Below are 18434 nucleotides of genomic sequence, written 5' to 3'. Positions count from 1 at the left end.
TGATGGTGTTTAATGTTACCTTTTTGTGTGATTTATTAGCTGGGATAGCTTAAAAAAAAAAACAAAAAAAACAAAAAAAAAACCAAAACCTTTCTTTCATGTATTGTTTGGTTATCCACTGTTATTTTTTGTAAGAATAAACTCTTAGTTACAGAAAAAAGTACAGTTTTTCAAAGTACTGTAACAAATTGTTCCAATTTTTTTAAAAGACAGATGGATGAATTATGTATGTTTGATTTACTTTTACCAATTCCATCACAACTTTTATCATCAAATTACTTTATTTTGAAGTGTTTTTTAAAATATGGCACACTTTAAATTTTTTCCATTAATTTATTTATTTTACATCCTGATCTCTGCCCCGACTCCTGCCCCCCACTACAGTCCCTCCCCCTATTCCCTTCTTCTCTGAGAGGGTGCTCCACCCCATCCTCTCATATCCCCTCATCCTGACACATCAGATGTCTGCAGGATTAGGTTCATCCTTTCCCACTGAAGCCAGCTGAGGCAGCCCAGTTAGGGGAATGGATCCCACAGACAGGAAACAGATTTTGGGACAGCCCCTGCTCCAGTTGTTGGACTCACATGAAATATTTTGAAGTATTTTTTTTTAGCAGTATATTAAATAGATCATAGGTGTGTATATAAGTTAATTTTCAAATTGAATCTCACCAGTATTAAGGAATTTCTTCCAACTTCTGTGCCCATATACAAGGGTGATTCTGTCTTAACTTTTAACAGGGTAAACTAGTTTTGTCTGCTTAATTTATAACTCATGTTATTTTGTGGGTTATAAAGTGTGTGTGTGTGTGTGTGTGTGTATGTTCACTTTGAGAAATACAAACCTTTAAATATATGATTCTAAAGCCAGCTCTTTGTCTACAAATATATAAGTATACTTTCTTTTTACAAAATTGACATTTTTCGTTTTTCTACATGATTTTCTTTAGACTTAACCTCTGAAATTCTGTTCTCACAGAGTCAGTGTTCTCACATTTGTAATCATTCGTTACATTTGTGCTTACTTGTTACATGACTTCTATTCTCTAGTCACTGCATGATTATTAGTTAATAGCTTCTTGAATTCTTACATTTAATGAGGTGGGGGTTTTGTTTGTTTTTTCTTCTTGTATTTGTGAATTTTGTTGAGTCACTAGCTGCTGCCGGAGTCTCTTGAGAACCTCACAATATTGAACTTCAGATTGACCTTTTTGTATTTCTTGGCATCTCTGGAGAACTGAAGTGATGCCTTTAGATCATACAGATTGCCACTGTATGCCATCTGCTGTCTCTGATACATGTGCTGTTCCCCATTTTCCTGCTTCACTTGTAGAACAGTGGTTAGAGTATGACATGTATTTGAAAATTCACAGGTCAAGGCCCGTTCCTGCTTTCTTTGTTCCTCACTCAGTCTCACCCCAAGAAGTAGTGTTTGTTCTACTTTACATAGAATAAAATCCAACAACAAACATAAAACACAAAGCAAAAAACAAACAAAAAACTACACCTTAGCGCTCCAGGGAAACTGGGAATGGTTTAAGGATCAGAGTTGCTCCCAGAAAGGCCAGGAGTGCTTGATTTTTCCTGAGGGAAAATTTTTCCTACGGGGAGCCATGTAGAACAATTCAGGGTGCTTTAACAGTAATTTTTTAGTAATATATTTATTATTTAAGGATCTAGCATTTCTAAAACTCATGGGAATGTTGTTCTTTTGTGGTATTAGATAATAAATTAGAATATTGGTCTCAGATTAGGAGATGTTTTGGTTCTTGTATTTTGATGTGCTCTCTGAATAGTAAAGAATGTTTTGTATTAGCTCTGTTGGTCTTCATGCATTCCCACTGGCAGCTGCTGAGGTCCACTTGGTTCTTCCTTCCCTAGAGTAGTTGCAGTCTGTAGGGTCATCTAGTCCTTTGTAACTAGATCTTGGTTTCAGTTCTTGATTGCTCTTAGATCCAGATCTACTTTATCTAGGTCTTAGTCTAGATCTTCAAACATGTAAACCATGGGTACCTCAATTTTGAGCATATCTGAGACCACATTTGTAACTGTAGCCTGCCCTTTCAGAGCTGCCTTTTGTTTTGTTATGTTTTGATTTTTCTAGACAAGAGTTTCTCTGTGTAGCTCTGGCCAGCCTGGAACTCACTCTGTAGACCAGGCTGCCTTCCAACTCTAGAGATTTATCTGCCTGCCTCTGCTTCCCCAGTATTTAGATTAAAGGCATGTGCCACCATCGCCCTACAGAGCTCCCTCCTTCTCATGGTAACTTTCCATCAGCTGATCTTTCTGCCTTAAATTCGCCTTCCATTTCTGGTCTTGAGAATGAATTCTGATTGCACTATTTGAGTTTAGTTCAACAGCACATCACAACACATGTCATGTACTACTTAGACACAGGAAAACGAGCTTTCTTGTGAGGTCAGCTCTCCAGTCTCTCTCCTATTCATTTGTTGTAATTGGCCTAAGGATGATGAAACTGCCTAGAATTAGGATCTAGAGTTGGCAGGAAGCCATCCAGATTTGGTGATCTGAGTAGTGTACTTGCCAGCTGGAACTTAGAACAAAGAAACCAAACAAACTCTTGGCAGATTCTGAAATACAGCTTTTTGCTTCTTTAGAAATTATGATTCTAGTCAGTTGATACAGACTTAGAAGTGTGTGCAAAACTAATACAGCAACTATGAATTGCAGTTAGTTTTGATGCTAATTATTGAATTTGTAACCTATTCTTTAGTACGCTTTAATAAATAGACCTTTGGAACTGGGAAGACCTTTTTCCTTGATAATTCAGTCTAATTTCCTGATCTTATAGGTGAGGAAAACAGATATTAGCAGATTTCTGTAGTGGTCTTATTTCTTGGCTCGCTCATTTTCTGTCTATCTTGTCTAGTTACTAGAGAATACTAGAAGCACAATCATCATGCTTAGTGGATTAATGTCCTGTTCCCTAGTTTCCTACAACCTTAACAGTCTTAGAATGGGACTGATGGTGGTTTAACAGAGACCCTTACTGGATTTATAAGTTTATAGTATGAAAACTAAGTTCACACTTAGATTTATTTGCACAGCAGTAGATGAGCATTATAAAACAGTACAAAAAGACTACCAGTGAGAGTAAACCCCCAACCCAGCTTGTTTCTCTTCAGAATCTTGTATTGGAGGATTTTTCCAGAGAATATCTGCCCTCTGCTAAAGGGTCCGGTTCATACTCAATAACCATCGTTCTCATGATTTAATAAACAAAACCTTTAGAACAAAAAGTCCAACTAGAAGCAAATATTTGAAACTTTAACAGTAGAATGTGAATGTAGTGTAAAATATGTTGCCAGTTTATTAAAGTCGAAAAAGAACAAAAAGATAAAACACCAGATGAGAAATACCATCCTCAGTCCCTTTATTTCAAGCTGATCAACTCGAACCTTTTTCATATCCTTTCAGCTTCCTCTTCACTTTGGCCTAAACAAAATTAGATTTTTGACAATACCCAAGCTGTTGTATAAACTGCTTTCCTTTGCCCAACGATGTAAACTGAGATCATCACAACCTTGTGAAGAACTGCACACTTTTCATAAGTAGTCACCAAGGAAAGTACCAGTTATCAGATCACTTACAGTTTGGACTGATGGGGACGGGATTAAGAAATCAGGGAAGCATTGCTACTAGTTAACAAAGTGGATCCAGAAAAATCCAGTTTAGAGCTGTGCAAGCAGTTCTCATTGTTAATGTCAGCTGGGACTGCAGAGACTGGCAGTTACTGCAGACGCGTTATTGTGTGCTTTAGTGAAACTGGATGTTTAGTGCATCTGCTCATCACTGTCAGTGTTCACAGGGATGAAGGATTTGTGCAGTTCTTCCTCACTCCCACCGTGTGTGTGTGTGTGTGTGTGTGTGTGTGTGTGTGTGTGTGTGTGTGTGTGTGACTGTCTGTCTGTCCTGTCTGTGTGTTTTAAAATCTAGCCAGTTTTTGTTAAAAAAACAAAACAGTTTTGTTTCCAGGTGAGTCTTATTAAAAGAAAGTTTTGCTGCTTATGATTGGAAGGTTGGAACAAAAGCTGGTAAAGTTGGCAGTTCTTATCTATGGGAGTGAACACAGAGATCCTTTCTCTCTTGTCTCTTATTCATTTGGGAGGAAAGTCAATCTAGTTGCTTTGAATTTAGGGAAGCAGGCTTTCTTTATAGGAGTTCATTTTCCAAAGTGGCATTAATCTTCAGTTAAAGTTGCTGTGGGAAAAGAGAAATAGGCCTCTGGCACCTTGATGCTCGTAGTCTTGTGATGTTACTGATACTGTAACAGCGATCTCACTGGGGACAACATTTACAGTGAGTGATAGGTGATGAAGGGTGATCTGGACATGCTCTGCCACTGTCACTTCACGCTGGAAAGAAGGAAATGCATATTAGGCATCCCAGTTTATTAGAAGTGATGGTAGGGGGATTACGTTACTTTAAACTACCAAGAGCAGTTAACCCAAAATTAAAGGAAATTTGTTTTTAAATCTGTAGTGTTCAACTTCCAGGTCATCTTATTATTTCCATGAGAGACTAATGGTAGGAGCTAAAGTTCAGATACCCTGTGGTCTGGCTAGGGTCTACACTGAAACTTGTATTGATTGTTTATGGTTCTGTGGGGAGGGATTGGGACCTTGAGGTTTTTGTTTAGTGTTTTTGTAGATGCATGTTTAATATATGTATAACACAAAATCCTTTTTCTAATGGCTATATATGAAGTTAGAGGAGTGATTCTGACATAAAACTGAAACCGAATAGAGTGGTATTGCTTGTGACTTTAAAACTATCAGATAAATCTGTTTTTTCTGGAACACATATTCACAAATACTGAGTTCAGAGGTATTTTATCTTTTCTTTCTGTATGCAACATGAAAAATGCTCTTAAATGTCCACTTAGATATTTTAAAACTGTAGCAACTTTCATTCTTGTCTGATGTTAAGCATAGAGTTGCTGAATTTGCTAGCTTAACTTGATTCTGCTGTGTTAGGTGTAGAGCATCTGTCCAAACTGAGTTAAAACAAAGGGACTTCCTGTGTGTGTGGTTTCCTATCTCTTAAAACAAAACCGAACAACCCTTCTTTATAAAGTTATTAAGTGGTTTCCAGAATACTTTTAATATTAGCAGTGCAACTCTTGGTATTTTATTGTGCTGAATTGTTTTCAGAATGCTTTCTTTTACTTTATTAAAAACTTATTTTTTTTAAAAGATAAATGCTTTGTTTTTTTTCTTTTTTTCTTTATCAGAGCACAGCAATGGAGGAAACAGCTATATGGGAACAGCACACAGTGACGCTTCACAGGGTGAGTTTCTGTTGCAGTAAATAATCTGTGTTATAATTCAGGATACTGGCAGCTTTGAAAACAATAGAGGAAAGCCAGATGTCAGGAAGCTAAAAGAAAGGGGAACTTTTTTCTGTATTCTTTTGTTTAAAATTAGATTTATAATAAATTCTTCATTAAGGTCAGAAGTGAGCATGATTATTTTTTCACATATCCTTTGGTTATTTCTTTGTATATTTGCTATTTTTACTCTAAAATTAAGTGATTTGTTGCTTAGAATTTTGAATGATTAGATAAAAGATTATATATTAAGTTATTAGCTGGTTGTATATACATGTTTGTATGCTTGGGGTTTAATAATAAATTATGTTCCTACTAAAATCTTGAAAGAGGGCTTAGTTGATAGCATGTGGAGCTGCAGCAGAAACCCTCTTTCATCTCCTGAGTCACATTAAACTCATCCGTGAAACCTTGCAGTCAGAAGTTCGAAATCAGCCTTAGCTGCTTAGCAGGTTGGAGTAGGGTGCATTCTTGAATGATGATTTTTTTTTTTATTTGAAGCATGTGCAACCTAAACATTGTAGATGGTCAGATAAGATTATTAGTAAACATAGTGGAAATTCGAGCACTGAAATCAGACTGGTCTGGATTTTAAAGCTTTTGTGTTACTTTAGAAATGGGGAAGAAACCCAACCTGTGTTGTAAAACATGGAGTTTATGTACTTAAATTAGTCCAGGAGCCAGAGAAAATCCTCAGTAGGACATAGTGCCTGTTCTTCAGAAAGACTCAAGTTTAGTTCATGGTACCATGTTTGGTTGCTCACATCTGTCCATCATTCCATCTCCAAGGGATCTGATAACCTCTTCCGGCCTCTGTAGGCATCCTCACACATAGGAATAAATACTTTAGAAAATTAGCTGGGTGTGCTGTGGAACAGCTCAGCCTCTTTTACAGAAGCTGCAAGGTGGCCAGGGCTATGAAGGAAAATCTTGACTAAAAAAATAAAAATTAAATAAAATACTATAGGGCTAATGACACCAATTCATGTTTTTTCTGTTCATGTATGGCTTCTTAAGTTCACCTTTTTTCTTCTTTTGAGCAGAGCTGACTCTACTGATGGTTCTCCTGCTTAGATAGTATTTAAACAAATGGCATACGCCTTATGTTGATTATTTCTGAGCAGTTGACAAGTGGAGGTGGGGAAATTATGTTCCTGAACCCTTCTCCTGATTATCTCATGAGAATTTGAATCTGCACATTGTGATAGTCAGTTAATTATTCAAATGAAGTGGTTTCAGGCAGGATATGGTTGACCTTTTTCTGTCTTCATAAAATGAAGAAATTATTTCAATAATGTCTATCTTAACTTTTACTTTCTAAAGCTGAAAGAACTTCCTATTGTTTTTATTTTGCTTGATAGGTAGTATTTCTGCATCTCTGTGATACATAAAATTATTTTATACCTTATGTCTTTGATTGCTTCATTGTGATATAATGGGTTGGTAGCATTTTATGTATTACATTTATTTTTCTTAATACCTTTATCATTTTTATTGGTATAATTTATGTAACAGTAAATTCATAATCATCATATAGTTCTGAGTTTTGACATCTTACATAACTAATATCCCACTTAAAATGAAGAATAACTCCATTTCGTTAAAACTTCCCTTCAAACCTCTTTGTGGTCAACTCTGTCCCCTTACTCTCTGCATTGAGCCACTGCTGTGTCTTTTTAAACTCTGACCTTTTCCGGCATGTCTCATGGATGGATTTGTGTAATAAGTAGCTTTTTAAGACTGACTTAACATGCTTAGATTAATGCATTTGAGACTTCTCTATAATGTTGCATGTGTTGATATCTAATTCCTGCTTATTACTAAATTCCACTCCATTGTATGAGTGTATAATAGTTTACTCATGGAACATTTAGGTTGTTTGCAGTTTTTGTTGATTATGAATAAGTGCGTTAGTATACGGTCTTCTCTACAATTCTTGATATTGTCAGTTTTAACTATTGAGTGTAGCTTTTCTTTTTTTCTTTTTTAAAGATTTGTTTATTTTATATGAGTACACTGTTGCTGTCTTAAGACACACCAGAAGAGGGCATTGGATCCCCTGTGAGCCACCGTTTGGTTGCTAGGATTTGAACTTGGGATCTCTGGTAGAGCAGTCAGTGAGTGCTCTTAACCACTGAGCCATCTGTCCAGTCCCTAGCTTTTCTAATACACGTCTAGTAGTATCTCATTTTAACTCTTAGTTTGTATTTCTCTGTACATTAATGCTGAGCACCTTGTAATGATCAGTCTTTATTGCCAAGTTGACTGGATTTGGAATCATCTAAGAGACAAACTAAGGCATATCTGTGGATAGGTAACTGAGGAGGGAAGACCTTCCCTGTCTATGGGTAGTAGTATTTCCGTAGTCTTGAGACTTAATGAAAAGGTGGCATCTTGTAGAGTTCATGGTCTTTTACCATTTCCCGACTTTAAAGACTACTGGCTGCATTAGACTCGGATCACCATGCCATTCCTACTATGCCAGACTGTATCCTTTCTTATGCCATAAACTAAAATAAATCAGTTTTTCTGTTAAGCTGAGTCTGGTTAGATATTTTGCCACGGTGATAGATAACTAATGCACACTTTATTCTCTATTCTTAGTGCCCCAGTGATTGTGGGGGTTGAGCCCAGTGTCTGTGCAGTTAAGGAATGGTGACTACCGAACCACACGGACAGTCAAATTGAGTGTGTTTTAATGTGCTTGTCATCTACATTTCCTTTTTTGATTAGTTATTGTACTTTCCTTTTTATTTCTGTGATAATCACCATGATCAAAACCAGCTTGGGAGGAAAGAGCTTATGTTCGGATAACACACAGTTTATCCAGTAGTCTGAGGAAGGAACCTAGACCCTGTAACAGGGTCCACAGAGTAATGCTGGTTACTAGCTTGCTCTCCATGACTTGTTCAGCTTGCTTGTTGTAGTTGTTGAGACAGAGTTTCTCTGGGTAGCTCTGGAGCTCACTCAGTAGTGCAGGCTGGCCTTGAATTCAGAGAGATCCACCTGCCTCTGCCTTTGAAGTGCTGGAATTAAAGGTGTGTGCAACCACTATCAACTTGCTTGGTCTGGGTCAGACTTCCCTAAAGCTGGTCTTCCCACTATCAACCAGTACTCAAGAGAATGCCCCACAGACCGCCTCCAGGCCAATATCGAATTTTGATTTTGTTTAGTGTGATCTTCGGTACAGAGTTGGAGTTTTAAGAGATCTTTATGTATTCTGCACAGATTCGTGATCAAGCATTGCTTTCTATTTCCCTGGCCTGAGGTTGTTCTTGGCTTTCTGGCCAGTGTTTTTTGTTTTCACCAATCATGTTTTATGGGGTTTGAATTTCAGAAACCTTTGCCAACCCTGAAGTAAAAGGCAGTCTTTTTATATGGATGTCTTAACATTTTGAGCAACCATTTTGTTGGAAAAATTACATTTTTCCATTTAGCAAACATGAATTGACCATGCATGTGTACATCCATAGTTTTTACTCCCCAGTCTTGCTTACTGAGCTGGGTGCTTACTTTTTACCTTTGACTTGATTGTTACAGCTCTTTTCATTTCTGTGAGATCTCATTCAAGTCAGACTTTCCTGACAAGCTGCATCACCTTTCTCTTTTATAGTAAATATAGAATTATGAATAACTTAGCAAAGGATGCTTTTACTGATTGCCAATTTCTCCATTACAAGTTTTCCATTGATTTTGCAAGATCATTGTTAAAGTGTTTTGTGTGTGTGTGTGTGTGTGTGTCCTGAGTTTGAGAGGGTTGGTGTCACAGGAAGACTTGTAGGGAGGGAGGCATGGAGATGATATCAAGCAGCACTTGTATGATCATCTAAACAGTCCAGTGTTTCAGGAAGTTAGACACAAAATGGGCAGATGTACAAATTCAGTTACTCATTTTATATGAAGTCAAAACATAGAAGTTTGAAAAATTTTTTAAATGTAAATAAAAGGTTGAGATAGCTATTTATTGAAATGCCTAATAATCTCATAAATTATAGAATAAAAAATCAAATTATGGGTCTACAACTTAGGTGCTGTCAAGCTAACTACTACCTATGATCCTTTTATATATTAACTCAAAAATATTTAAGATTTAGTAATTTTAATTTTCCAGATGTTCGTAAAAGGAATTATCAACCTTATCCTTTATTTTTAAAAAATGCAGTTCATTTTTTACAAATGAGCTGTTTATTTTGAGAGAGCAGTCATCTGTTGTATGACCTTTGATGATAGGACCCTCTATGGGTAAACATTTTTTTTGGACTATTGAAAAAATTGAACAGAAGCTGGGCTTGGTGACAGCAGGCTGACCTTAAGCAAGTTCCATGACAGCCAGGGCTTTGTTACACCGAGAAACCCTGTCTAGAATCCCCAATCCCACTCCCTTAAAAAAAAAAGAATAAAGGAAGGACAAAGTATCACCTTTCCTTGTTCATTGGCTTTTGCTGTTTTCATAGCATCTTAAATGCCTGATTTCAGTGTTACTGTAACAACAGTTAGTGGGTATTTATTCCAGAAGATGAATTGTGCTTCAAGTAGCAGATATTAACAACTTACATTTCATTCCCAGGAACAGTTTAGAGCTCTGAACCAGGATCTAGCAAAACATTCCCAGCAGCCTGCCCAGGATTTATTCCTGTTGCATCCTGGGTAGTAACCAGTTGCATTTGTTGCTGCAGGAACTTTAAATTTTTAAGAGTGCTGTACAAGGGTGGAGAGCTGTCATTGAGCTGGATAGTCTTTGGTCTGGTTCTTTGGGGTGTGTAATGTTTGTTTATTTTCAGGTGTTTTTAGCAATAAAGTTTACAAAACAAAATTTAAAAGAGGGAGAAAAAGTCATTCCTGCAGGGAAGGAGGTGAAAAGCTTTGTGTCTTTTTTTGCTGAGGCAGAGGTGGAGGCAATTCAATGCTGAGTTCCAGCACAACACTTAACACCTTTTGGAAACAAAGAGCTGTGAATTTGACTTACCCTCTTATCTGTTTACCTCTCATGAACCCTGCAGAGGAACTGGCATCTCCTACAGCCCAGGAAGAAGCCAGACTCTGAATGCAGCTTCCACTGGCCATCATCTATCCAGGTTTACCTGAGGAATGCCTGTCTGGATTGTTGAAATGACATTTCTAACGCAGACATGAAACCATGCTCTGTTTCTTTCACGTTTAGAATTTTGCTTTATTTTCCTTGAGCTAATGAAGCACAGATCTGTAGTATTTCCTCATTACCAAATTACTGACAATAAGGAAAATAGTACAGAGGAGAAAATTTTGTTTTAACTGGTGTGCGTGTGTGTGTGTATGTGTGTGTGTGTCTGTCTGTCTTTTTGTCTTTCTGTCTGTCGGTCTGTGTTTATGCCTGCCTGAGGTTGATAATATTTTCATGTCTTCATTTGTTCTCATATCGTTTTTTTTGAGATATGGTCTCTCCTTGGCCCTATAGCTTACACACTGGCAGGCCCAGAATGCTCTAAGAATCTGTCTGTATTCACTGGTTCCAGCACTAGGGTTAGAGAGGTACACAGCCATCACAATCCCAGGTTTTATATGGGTAATGGATCCCAGGCTTAAATAGCAGGCACTTTGCCAAATGAACTGTTTCTTTAACCAGAGTCATTTAACTTTTAACTAATATATGCATGCATCTTTTTCATTTCCTGTAAAAACTAAAGCACCAATAGGAGAAATGTAATATTGATAATGTAAATTGTACCTGTAGTTTTTGATGGGTGATTGACTGGTTCCTTTAACGTTCTATTCTGAGTATTAGAATACAGTTAGAATAGGCATTTAGAGTAGAATCTATTGGAGCTTCAAAATAAATTTTAATTTGTCTGAGTGTGTACTGTGTGAGTGAGTGTGCATGCCTGTGGAGTCTGGAAGAGGGGTCAGACTTGCTGGAGCTGAAGTACAGTTGTGAGCTGAGAAGCCTGGTTTCTGGGGCCTGAACTTGGTTCCCGCAAGAGCAGCAGGAGCCATCTCTCCAGTCCCTCTTCAAGGATCTTAAAGATAGCTTTGCCAAAGCAAGTTACAAGTCTTTTGTCAAAGATTATTCAGTTGACTTTGAGACTGCAGTATCTTTTAGATACCCTTAAGTTGCTCCAGAATAAACTGGAGAACAGAGGCCACAAACTTTTCTCTGAAAATCCAGATAGCAATTAATATATGGCTTTACAGGTAATAAACCTTTACTATGGCTGTATACTACTCTGTAGTTGTATTGCAAAAGTAGTCATAGGAGGTAAACAATTAATGTGGCTGTGTTTTTAATAAAACTATTTTTATAAACGCAGACAGTTGGATAGGCTGAAGATACAGTTGAGGTAGTAAAATGCTTGATGATGTAGAGCTTGAGGATCTGCAGTTGATAGTCCTGGGTAGAAAAGCTGGATGAGTTGGCATGTGTTTATAATCTTTTCACTGGGGCGTGAGTACAAGCTGGGCTCACTGGCGAGCAAATCCAGCTCCATAAACAAGTCTCAGGCTACTGAGGAATCTTGTCTCAAAAGTAAAAAACAGATAAATGCTGTCTCCTGAATGACACTAAGGTTGGTACTTGATGTCCATATGTGCACACACATGAATGTGTGAACTTGTATCCACAATAAAAAACAGAATAGATGGAACCTGGACAGTTGTGAACTTTGGATCGTTTTTTGACACTGACCTAGAGCAGTAGCTTTCCAGTTGATTGTAAGGAGAGAACCATCTAGGTTGTCCTTTTTACCAGAGGTTCTCATTCTTTTGGCTTAGGGCAGGTTTGGACCACCGTTTTAAAAAATACAGCAGTTTGAGATGTGCTGTACTTTTCAGAAGTTGTGACACAGGAGTGAAAATGTTTCACTATGTGATGATGATGATGATGATGATGATGATGATGATGATGATATGACAGTCAAGGACATGGAACACACCAGCAATGATACATCCATAAGAAAGTCCTGTGGCGTACCACTTAGCTTCTCTCTTTACTGTCAAAAATAATATACGGTGGGACTTGTTCTTTCATTTGTATTCTCAAAGGAAACCTGAATAGAAAACCATTGAAATCTAGTTCCATTTTTTTTTTTTTTTTTTTTTTTTTGCTTTGTTGTGTTGACTTTTTGACAGGACCTTGTTATGTACCTTAGTTTTTCCTTGAACTTAATATGTAGGCCAGACTCAAACTTCAAACTCAAAGAAATCCTAGTGCCTCAGCCTCCCAAGTACTTGGGTCTGGTTCATTCTTCAGTTTTATTTACTGGGTGTTCAGTGTATCTGAACAGCTCCCAAAGAGCCTGCAACTGTAAAGGAAGAAACAAGTCAGGCTTGGTTATTTGCATGTATTCTGGTCTTTGCACTCGGAGGCGGTTCTCAGTGACAGTCTTCAGGGTAGGAAGTCTTAGTTTTGTATTTCTTTAGTTACATTACATCCAGTAAAATGTAATGGGCATATGAGATCAATAATGGTTCACAAAGCCACTTCTAGGAGATCAGCAGTACTACCCAATAACCCTATTATACAATCTACATACAGAAGATAAGCAACGTTGGTTTTCATAAACATGGAAAGTTTTTATAATATCTGATTTAACTCAATCAAAATATCAATTTAACATGTAATCAGAATTTTAAAATTATATACATTTTCTCATGCTGTTATAAAATGTGTGCATGTTTTACAATTTGAGCATATTTCAGGCAGGATTAACCACATTTAAAGTGCTCATAGTCATATTAAGACCATCTGTCTTTGAGCAAGTACCATCAGTAGCTTCAGGTGGTACCTCAGCTAACAAGCGAGGAGGTTGGAGTCTGGAGTCTGCTGCACTTCCGCCACAGCACCCCACTTAGTTGTCAGCTGTTCTTCCTTAGAAACTGCATGTATTTTAATACTTTGAGAAATAAAGTGAGTACTCAGGAATGACTAGGCATTTCTATCTTCATACTGAAGTATTCTGGTAAAGTTTTAGAAGGTGAAATTACATAACCAAGGAAATTAGGAGGGAATCTATAGATGAGCTGGTAAGTCTTTCAGGAAATGATGGAACAAGAGGGAAACTTGGGGATGAGAGTGCCAGTACAATGCAGGGGCTGTGGTGGATCTTGAATATATGGTGCTGGGAAAGCTGTTTAGCCGCATATAAAGTGATGAACTAGGACTTCTTGGTACATTCCATGTTCAAAATTAACTTACGGTGAATCATAGGCCCAAGTGTTGCTGGAATCATACAACTTCAAGAAGAAACTACAAGAGTAGATATTGACATTACGTTAAGAAGTGCTTTATTAAATATGTCAGAAGCCCAAAACAAAAAGCAGGTAAATTGGGCCTAATCAGAATTGGAAACATTGGTGTTTAAAAGGACACCATCAGAAAAGTGAGACTGTAACACAGAACAAGAACAAAGATTACATCTTGATAAGGACTTTTGTGAAGTCTGTGGTTATCTGCACTCTTACAACTCAGTAATTCAAAGGTGTAACTCAGATGAGAAATGAGCAAAAGATCTGACTAGACATTTTCAGAGATCTGTAAATGAACAGTAAGCACAGTGAAGAGATGCTCAGCATCATTAGTCATCAAGAAAATGCACATTGAAGCCCAGTGAGCTCTCCATGACTGTCAGCATGGCTGCAAGGATAGACAGTAGGGAGTGTCGATGAGGATATGGATAAGTTGATGCTCTCATGCATTGCTGAAATTAATGTAAAATGATGCAGCCATTGTATAAGACAACTTAAGAATGTCAGAATTTAACTATATAGCTACTATGTGACCCAACAATTCCACTTCTAGAAATATACCTAATAGTAAAAACAGATGTTCATTTAATGTGTAAAATGTGAATGTTCACAGCAACTTTATAATAGCCAGAAGTTGAAATAACACAAAACCCATTTGCTAATGAATGATCAATAAGAGATGCTATATTTATATAATAGAGTATTTAGCAATTAAAAATAATATATTTTTAGAGCTTATTTTGCTCTGTTAAGATGTAATATATTTGTACATGGCCCTCACTTGGTTTGCATGCCCTGGTGTACATACACTGACAGTATGAAATTTAATATGACAGCTTGTTATAAAGACAGCTCTGTCCTCACGTAAATACAACACAGTAAAGGTATTTATGTTAGGGAGGCAAAACTGGAAACCCATTGTCATTATGTACTTTATTAATAACTATAAGGTTATTTTTATTAATTAACTGTATGTGCACATATGTGGCAGATGTCAGCACCAGGTGTTATCCTCAATTGCTGTCAGTATGGATATTCAGTCCTGATTCTACACCAAAACTCACTCAATACTTTTTATGAAATTTAAGTCAGTAGCACAGAGATTAAGATGCCTTGAATTTCTGACCCACCTGCCTCTTCCCCAGTACTGAGCTTACGTGGTGTTTGTACAATTCCTGGCTCAAACAAGTTTTAAAATCACTTTAACTCAATACAACCCCAAAAAAACCCACTAATTTGATACTTAAATGTTGACAAATGATGGTAAAGTATTTGGGTTTTGTGATTGCAGTGTGTGTCTATAAGAACAGAAAGTTTTATGTTCAGTAAAGCACATGTTGTAACACCCCACATCTGAACTGAGGTGTTTTAGGTACCATCATCTCCTGGCACAGTGGCATCTGCAGTGCAGTGTATGCGCTGTATGCTCAGAAGCAAGGCTGCAGTGTGGGTCTTACACTTAGAAATCACTGGAATTGGTTTTTCTGTACCGAACCATTGAGTCAGTTATAGAAATTTTAGTTCTTTCAGAAGTTTGTAACATAATTTATTTAGTTGAAATTTAAAAAAGATTGATAATTTATTTGTTCCATTTCTTATATATGCGATATACGTAGGACACTAGAGTGCTGCTGTGTAGAAATTTCCTATTGAGATTTGTAGAATAATTGAAGGAAGTTGAAATGCCTACCACTTGATTTTTTTAAAGTGCTCCTTGTATTGTATAAAATGACAGATGGTTTATGAATTAAGTCTGTCCTTTGTGAACCAGGTGACAGTGTTAGTGATGATCGCACTGAGCTCTGCTTGTCCCTTGAGGACCCCACCTGATATCAAAAATCATTCAGGATCTTACTGCTCAGAGTTTTAAAATTGATTTAGTGCTTATGGAATATTTACACAGTCGACATTTTTACTAATTGTTCTATCTGGTATATAATTTACTGGAACACACATTCTTATAGAATTGGACTGATGATTGTAATGTATGACCGTCAAGTGAATACAAAACACAGATGTAATAAGATTATAATTTATTGTTTCTACATTATTTATGCTGGTGAGCGATATTGTTGTCCTTAATACAACTGTAATTGCTGTTTTTAGGCTCCTGGGTTTGGATTTGGAATTGCAATATCTGGTGGAAGAGATAATCCTCATTTTCAGAGTGGGGAAACCTCCATAGTGATTTCTGATGTGCTCAAAGGAGGGCCAGCTGAAGGGCAGCTACAGTAAGTGTGTGGTCCATCTGTCTTGTGTTGTGTCTCCTGTTCCTCCTCACACTCGTTTCCTTAGTCATGGATCTATTTTGTTACTGATTCCAGATTATTTACACCCAACTTGTGTTGTATTAATTTAATATTTCCCCTTAAGTGAATGTACACTTAACTTAACAACTCTTTATCAAAGGTGCAAGGAGGCAGCTAAACGGTAAAGAGGGTGGAGGGGAACTTGTAACTAGTTTAGGTGGAACTGTGGAACTAGCTTTTGAGGGCCTCTCATGTGAGGTCTGCCCAAGGAGATTAGTGTGATACACATGCTAAGAAGGGCAGGAAAGGAAAAATTGAGACTGTAATCAGAAAGATCTAAAGACGTTTGAAAGGAGGAAGACTAAATGTTTAGTGACTTGGTTTCATCTAGTATCCTAATTCAGCTAGCTACCCTGATCTGTCTGTCTGCTGTAGTGCCTGTTCTGTTCTGGAGTTTGGGGGAAACACTGTCCTTTTCAAAAGGAAAAGAAACTGCTGTCATGGGGTTGGTTACTTGGTAAATGCTCATGTGAAGGGTCTGGCTGTGAAAGCTGATTGCTGTCTCATCATTGTTCTAAGGACTGGCAGACTAATTAGCCAGTCATTCAACGAAGACTTTAGAAAGGTCTTCTGTGCTTTTCTTTAACATGTTTTCTAGTATTCTTTCCTCTCTTCTTAGGGAAAATGACCGAGTTGCAATGGTTAATGGAGTTTCAATGGATAATGTTGAACATGCTTTTGCTGTTCAGCAGCTAAGGAAAAGTGGGAAAAACGCAAAAATTGTGAGTATCTTCTATGTTCAATTTAGTAGAAGTAGCAACTACTCTTGATACTTGTTTGGTATTTGATTCCCCCACCCCCTCTTTAAATATCCCCTCTTTTGTTTTCAGAAAAGGTCTCTCAGGGTAGTCTTGACTGTCCTGGAACTCTTGTAGACTCTGCTTCTCTGCCTCTCTGTGCCTCTGTGCCTGCCTCCCAGGCGCTGGGATTAAAGGTGTGGGATACCACCATATCAGCTTCTCCTTCACCTTTAAGTAAATGAAGTCAGTTCCAAAGTCAGTTGTTGATGAGTGAGTGCTTCTTACTCTTCTGTGCTGTGAACCTAACCTGCGTTCAGATGGAAGTTCTCATTTATAAATGGCTTAATGCTGCTGTCTCCCTTATGTACTTACCTTAGCCTGGATCTTGACAAATCTTGAGAAAGTGCCTGTGGCCCTTCTTTCTGGTCCAAGCTTTGTTTACAGGGGACACTTTACCTTGCTTCACTGACCCCATACCATGTACCGTCCTTGTTAACTTTGATGTCTTAAGGAGAGAGAAGAATCAAAGATTGTCTAAGAAGGAGTTGTTCGGGGCACCAGTCACGTCACTGTCTGAGGCGTGAAACTGCAGGCAGCACTAGCATGCCCAGTTTATGCATACAGAGCACGACTCTGGTGTAATGCGCTGCACATTGAACGCAGTTGTCCTTCCTCCTTTCTTACCGGTACAGGGCTTGTCCTTCCACATGCTGGCTTCTCTTGCTACTTGTCCTCCAACTTTAAACATTGCTTCTTGGTTTGTTTTCTCCAAAGACACTCTGGCTAATCTGGATAGTAGGAAGCAGTGTTGACTCAGCCTTAGAAGATATTTAGCCGTGAAAGAAATATAATTTGGAAGGTAGTAGGAAGACATGAGTATTAGGCATTTATTAGGTAGAGCAGACTTGAAGTAATTTGGGAGACATTAAAGATTAAAGCTGTACCTCACACAGGATAGGAACCGACCAGGGAACCTCTTGGAAGTGTGTGTCATTGATAACACACCCTAATGGGGAGGTTTTATTTACATACAGAGCTGACCCACTTGGTCTCTCAGAACACAAGAAGAAGTGTTAAGTGAAAGACACATCGGAGGGATTTTAGGAGCGGGTTGGTCTGAAAAGACACTGACGAAGTAAAGCAGGCTGAGGAGCCGAGACCACCTTGAGTAACGGAAAATCCTGTTAGGCAGTTGCATTGAGAGGGAGCGAGTGCCGGTGGATGCCGCTCAACAGCAGCAGCGGAACTACTAGGATGCTGCTAGCAGTTCTAATGAATGTACAGATGGCCTAGTCAGTGAAAAGTATCTTTTGTTATGTCAGAGCATGAGGCAGATGCGGGAAGAAACCCATAGAAAGTCATTTACATGTGACTGCAAGTGAAGCCCTGAGAAAACAGAAGCAGATAGAGAAATCAGAAGTGAGCAAAACGTCTGAGTAGCTAAAGGTGTCAGAAGACAAGTGTTCCCCGAGAAGCTCCCGTTGGCCCCCAGGAGACCCAGTGTGAGGGAGCCAGGTGGCTTCCAGGATTACAGAACTGCACAGACGAATGCTGAGCTCAGGAGCTCCCACCAAGTTGTACATTAGTTTATGGTAAATAAATATATCACTTAGCAGTCTGTCAGGACAAATATAGATCTGGATAATGGTGCACTGTCAAATTTTGATTAAGGAATGAGGTCAGGCTCATAAGTGTGTTGTGGTTCTGGTTACAAAATGTTCATAAGATATGTGATATGCTTAGAGTATAGTTCTAATACTTCGTTCTACACACAACGAGTATTAATTCCCTATAAGTTTGTGATTCTTATCACCTGGA

The 18434-nt window shown here is 38.0% G+C and overlaps 1 protein-coding gene across 8 annotated transcripts in view; it reads left to right on the top strand.

Moving 5' to 3' along the window:
* TJP1 (tight junction protein 1) overlaps window positions 1-18434 on the top strand; it is a gene marked incomplete at both ends in the record, with an annotated part of 220554 nt that overhangs the window by 159478 nt on the left and 42642 nt on the right. For all 8 annotated transcript variants that reach the window (XM_080914830.1, XM_080914829.1, XM_080914836.1 and 5 more), the window contains 3 exons: window positions 5255-5311; window positions 15674-15798; window positions 16496-16598. In XM_080914830.1, the coding sequence (XP_080770956.1) occupies window positions 5255-5311; window positions 15674-15798; window positions 16496-16598 (285 nt within the window). The remainder of the gene's footprint in view (window positions 1-5254; window positions 5312-15673; window positions 15799-16495; window positions 16599-18434) is intronic.

Source organism: Micromys minutus, assembly GCF_963924665.1.
Source record: "Micromys minutus genome assembly, chromosome: 3".
NCBI classification, from domain to species: domain Eukaryota; kingdom Metazoa; phylum Chordata; class Mammalia; order Rodentia; family Muridae; genus Micromys; species Micromys minutus.
This window is presented reverse-complemented; position numbering and strand designations above follow the sequence as displayed.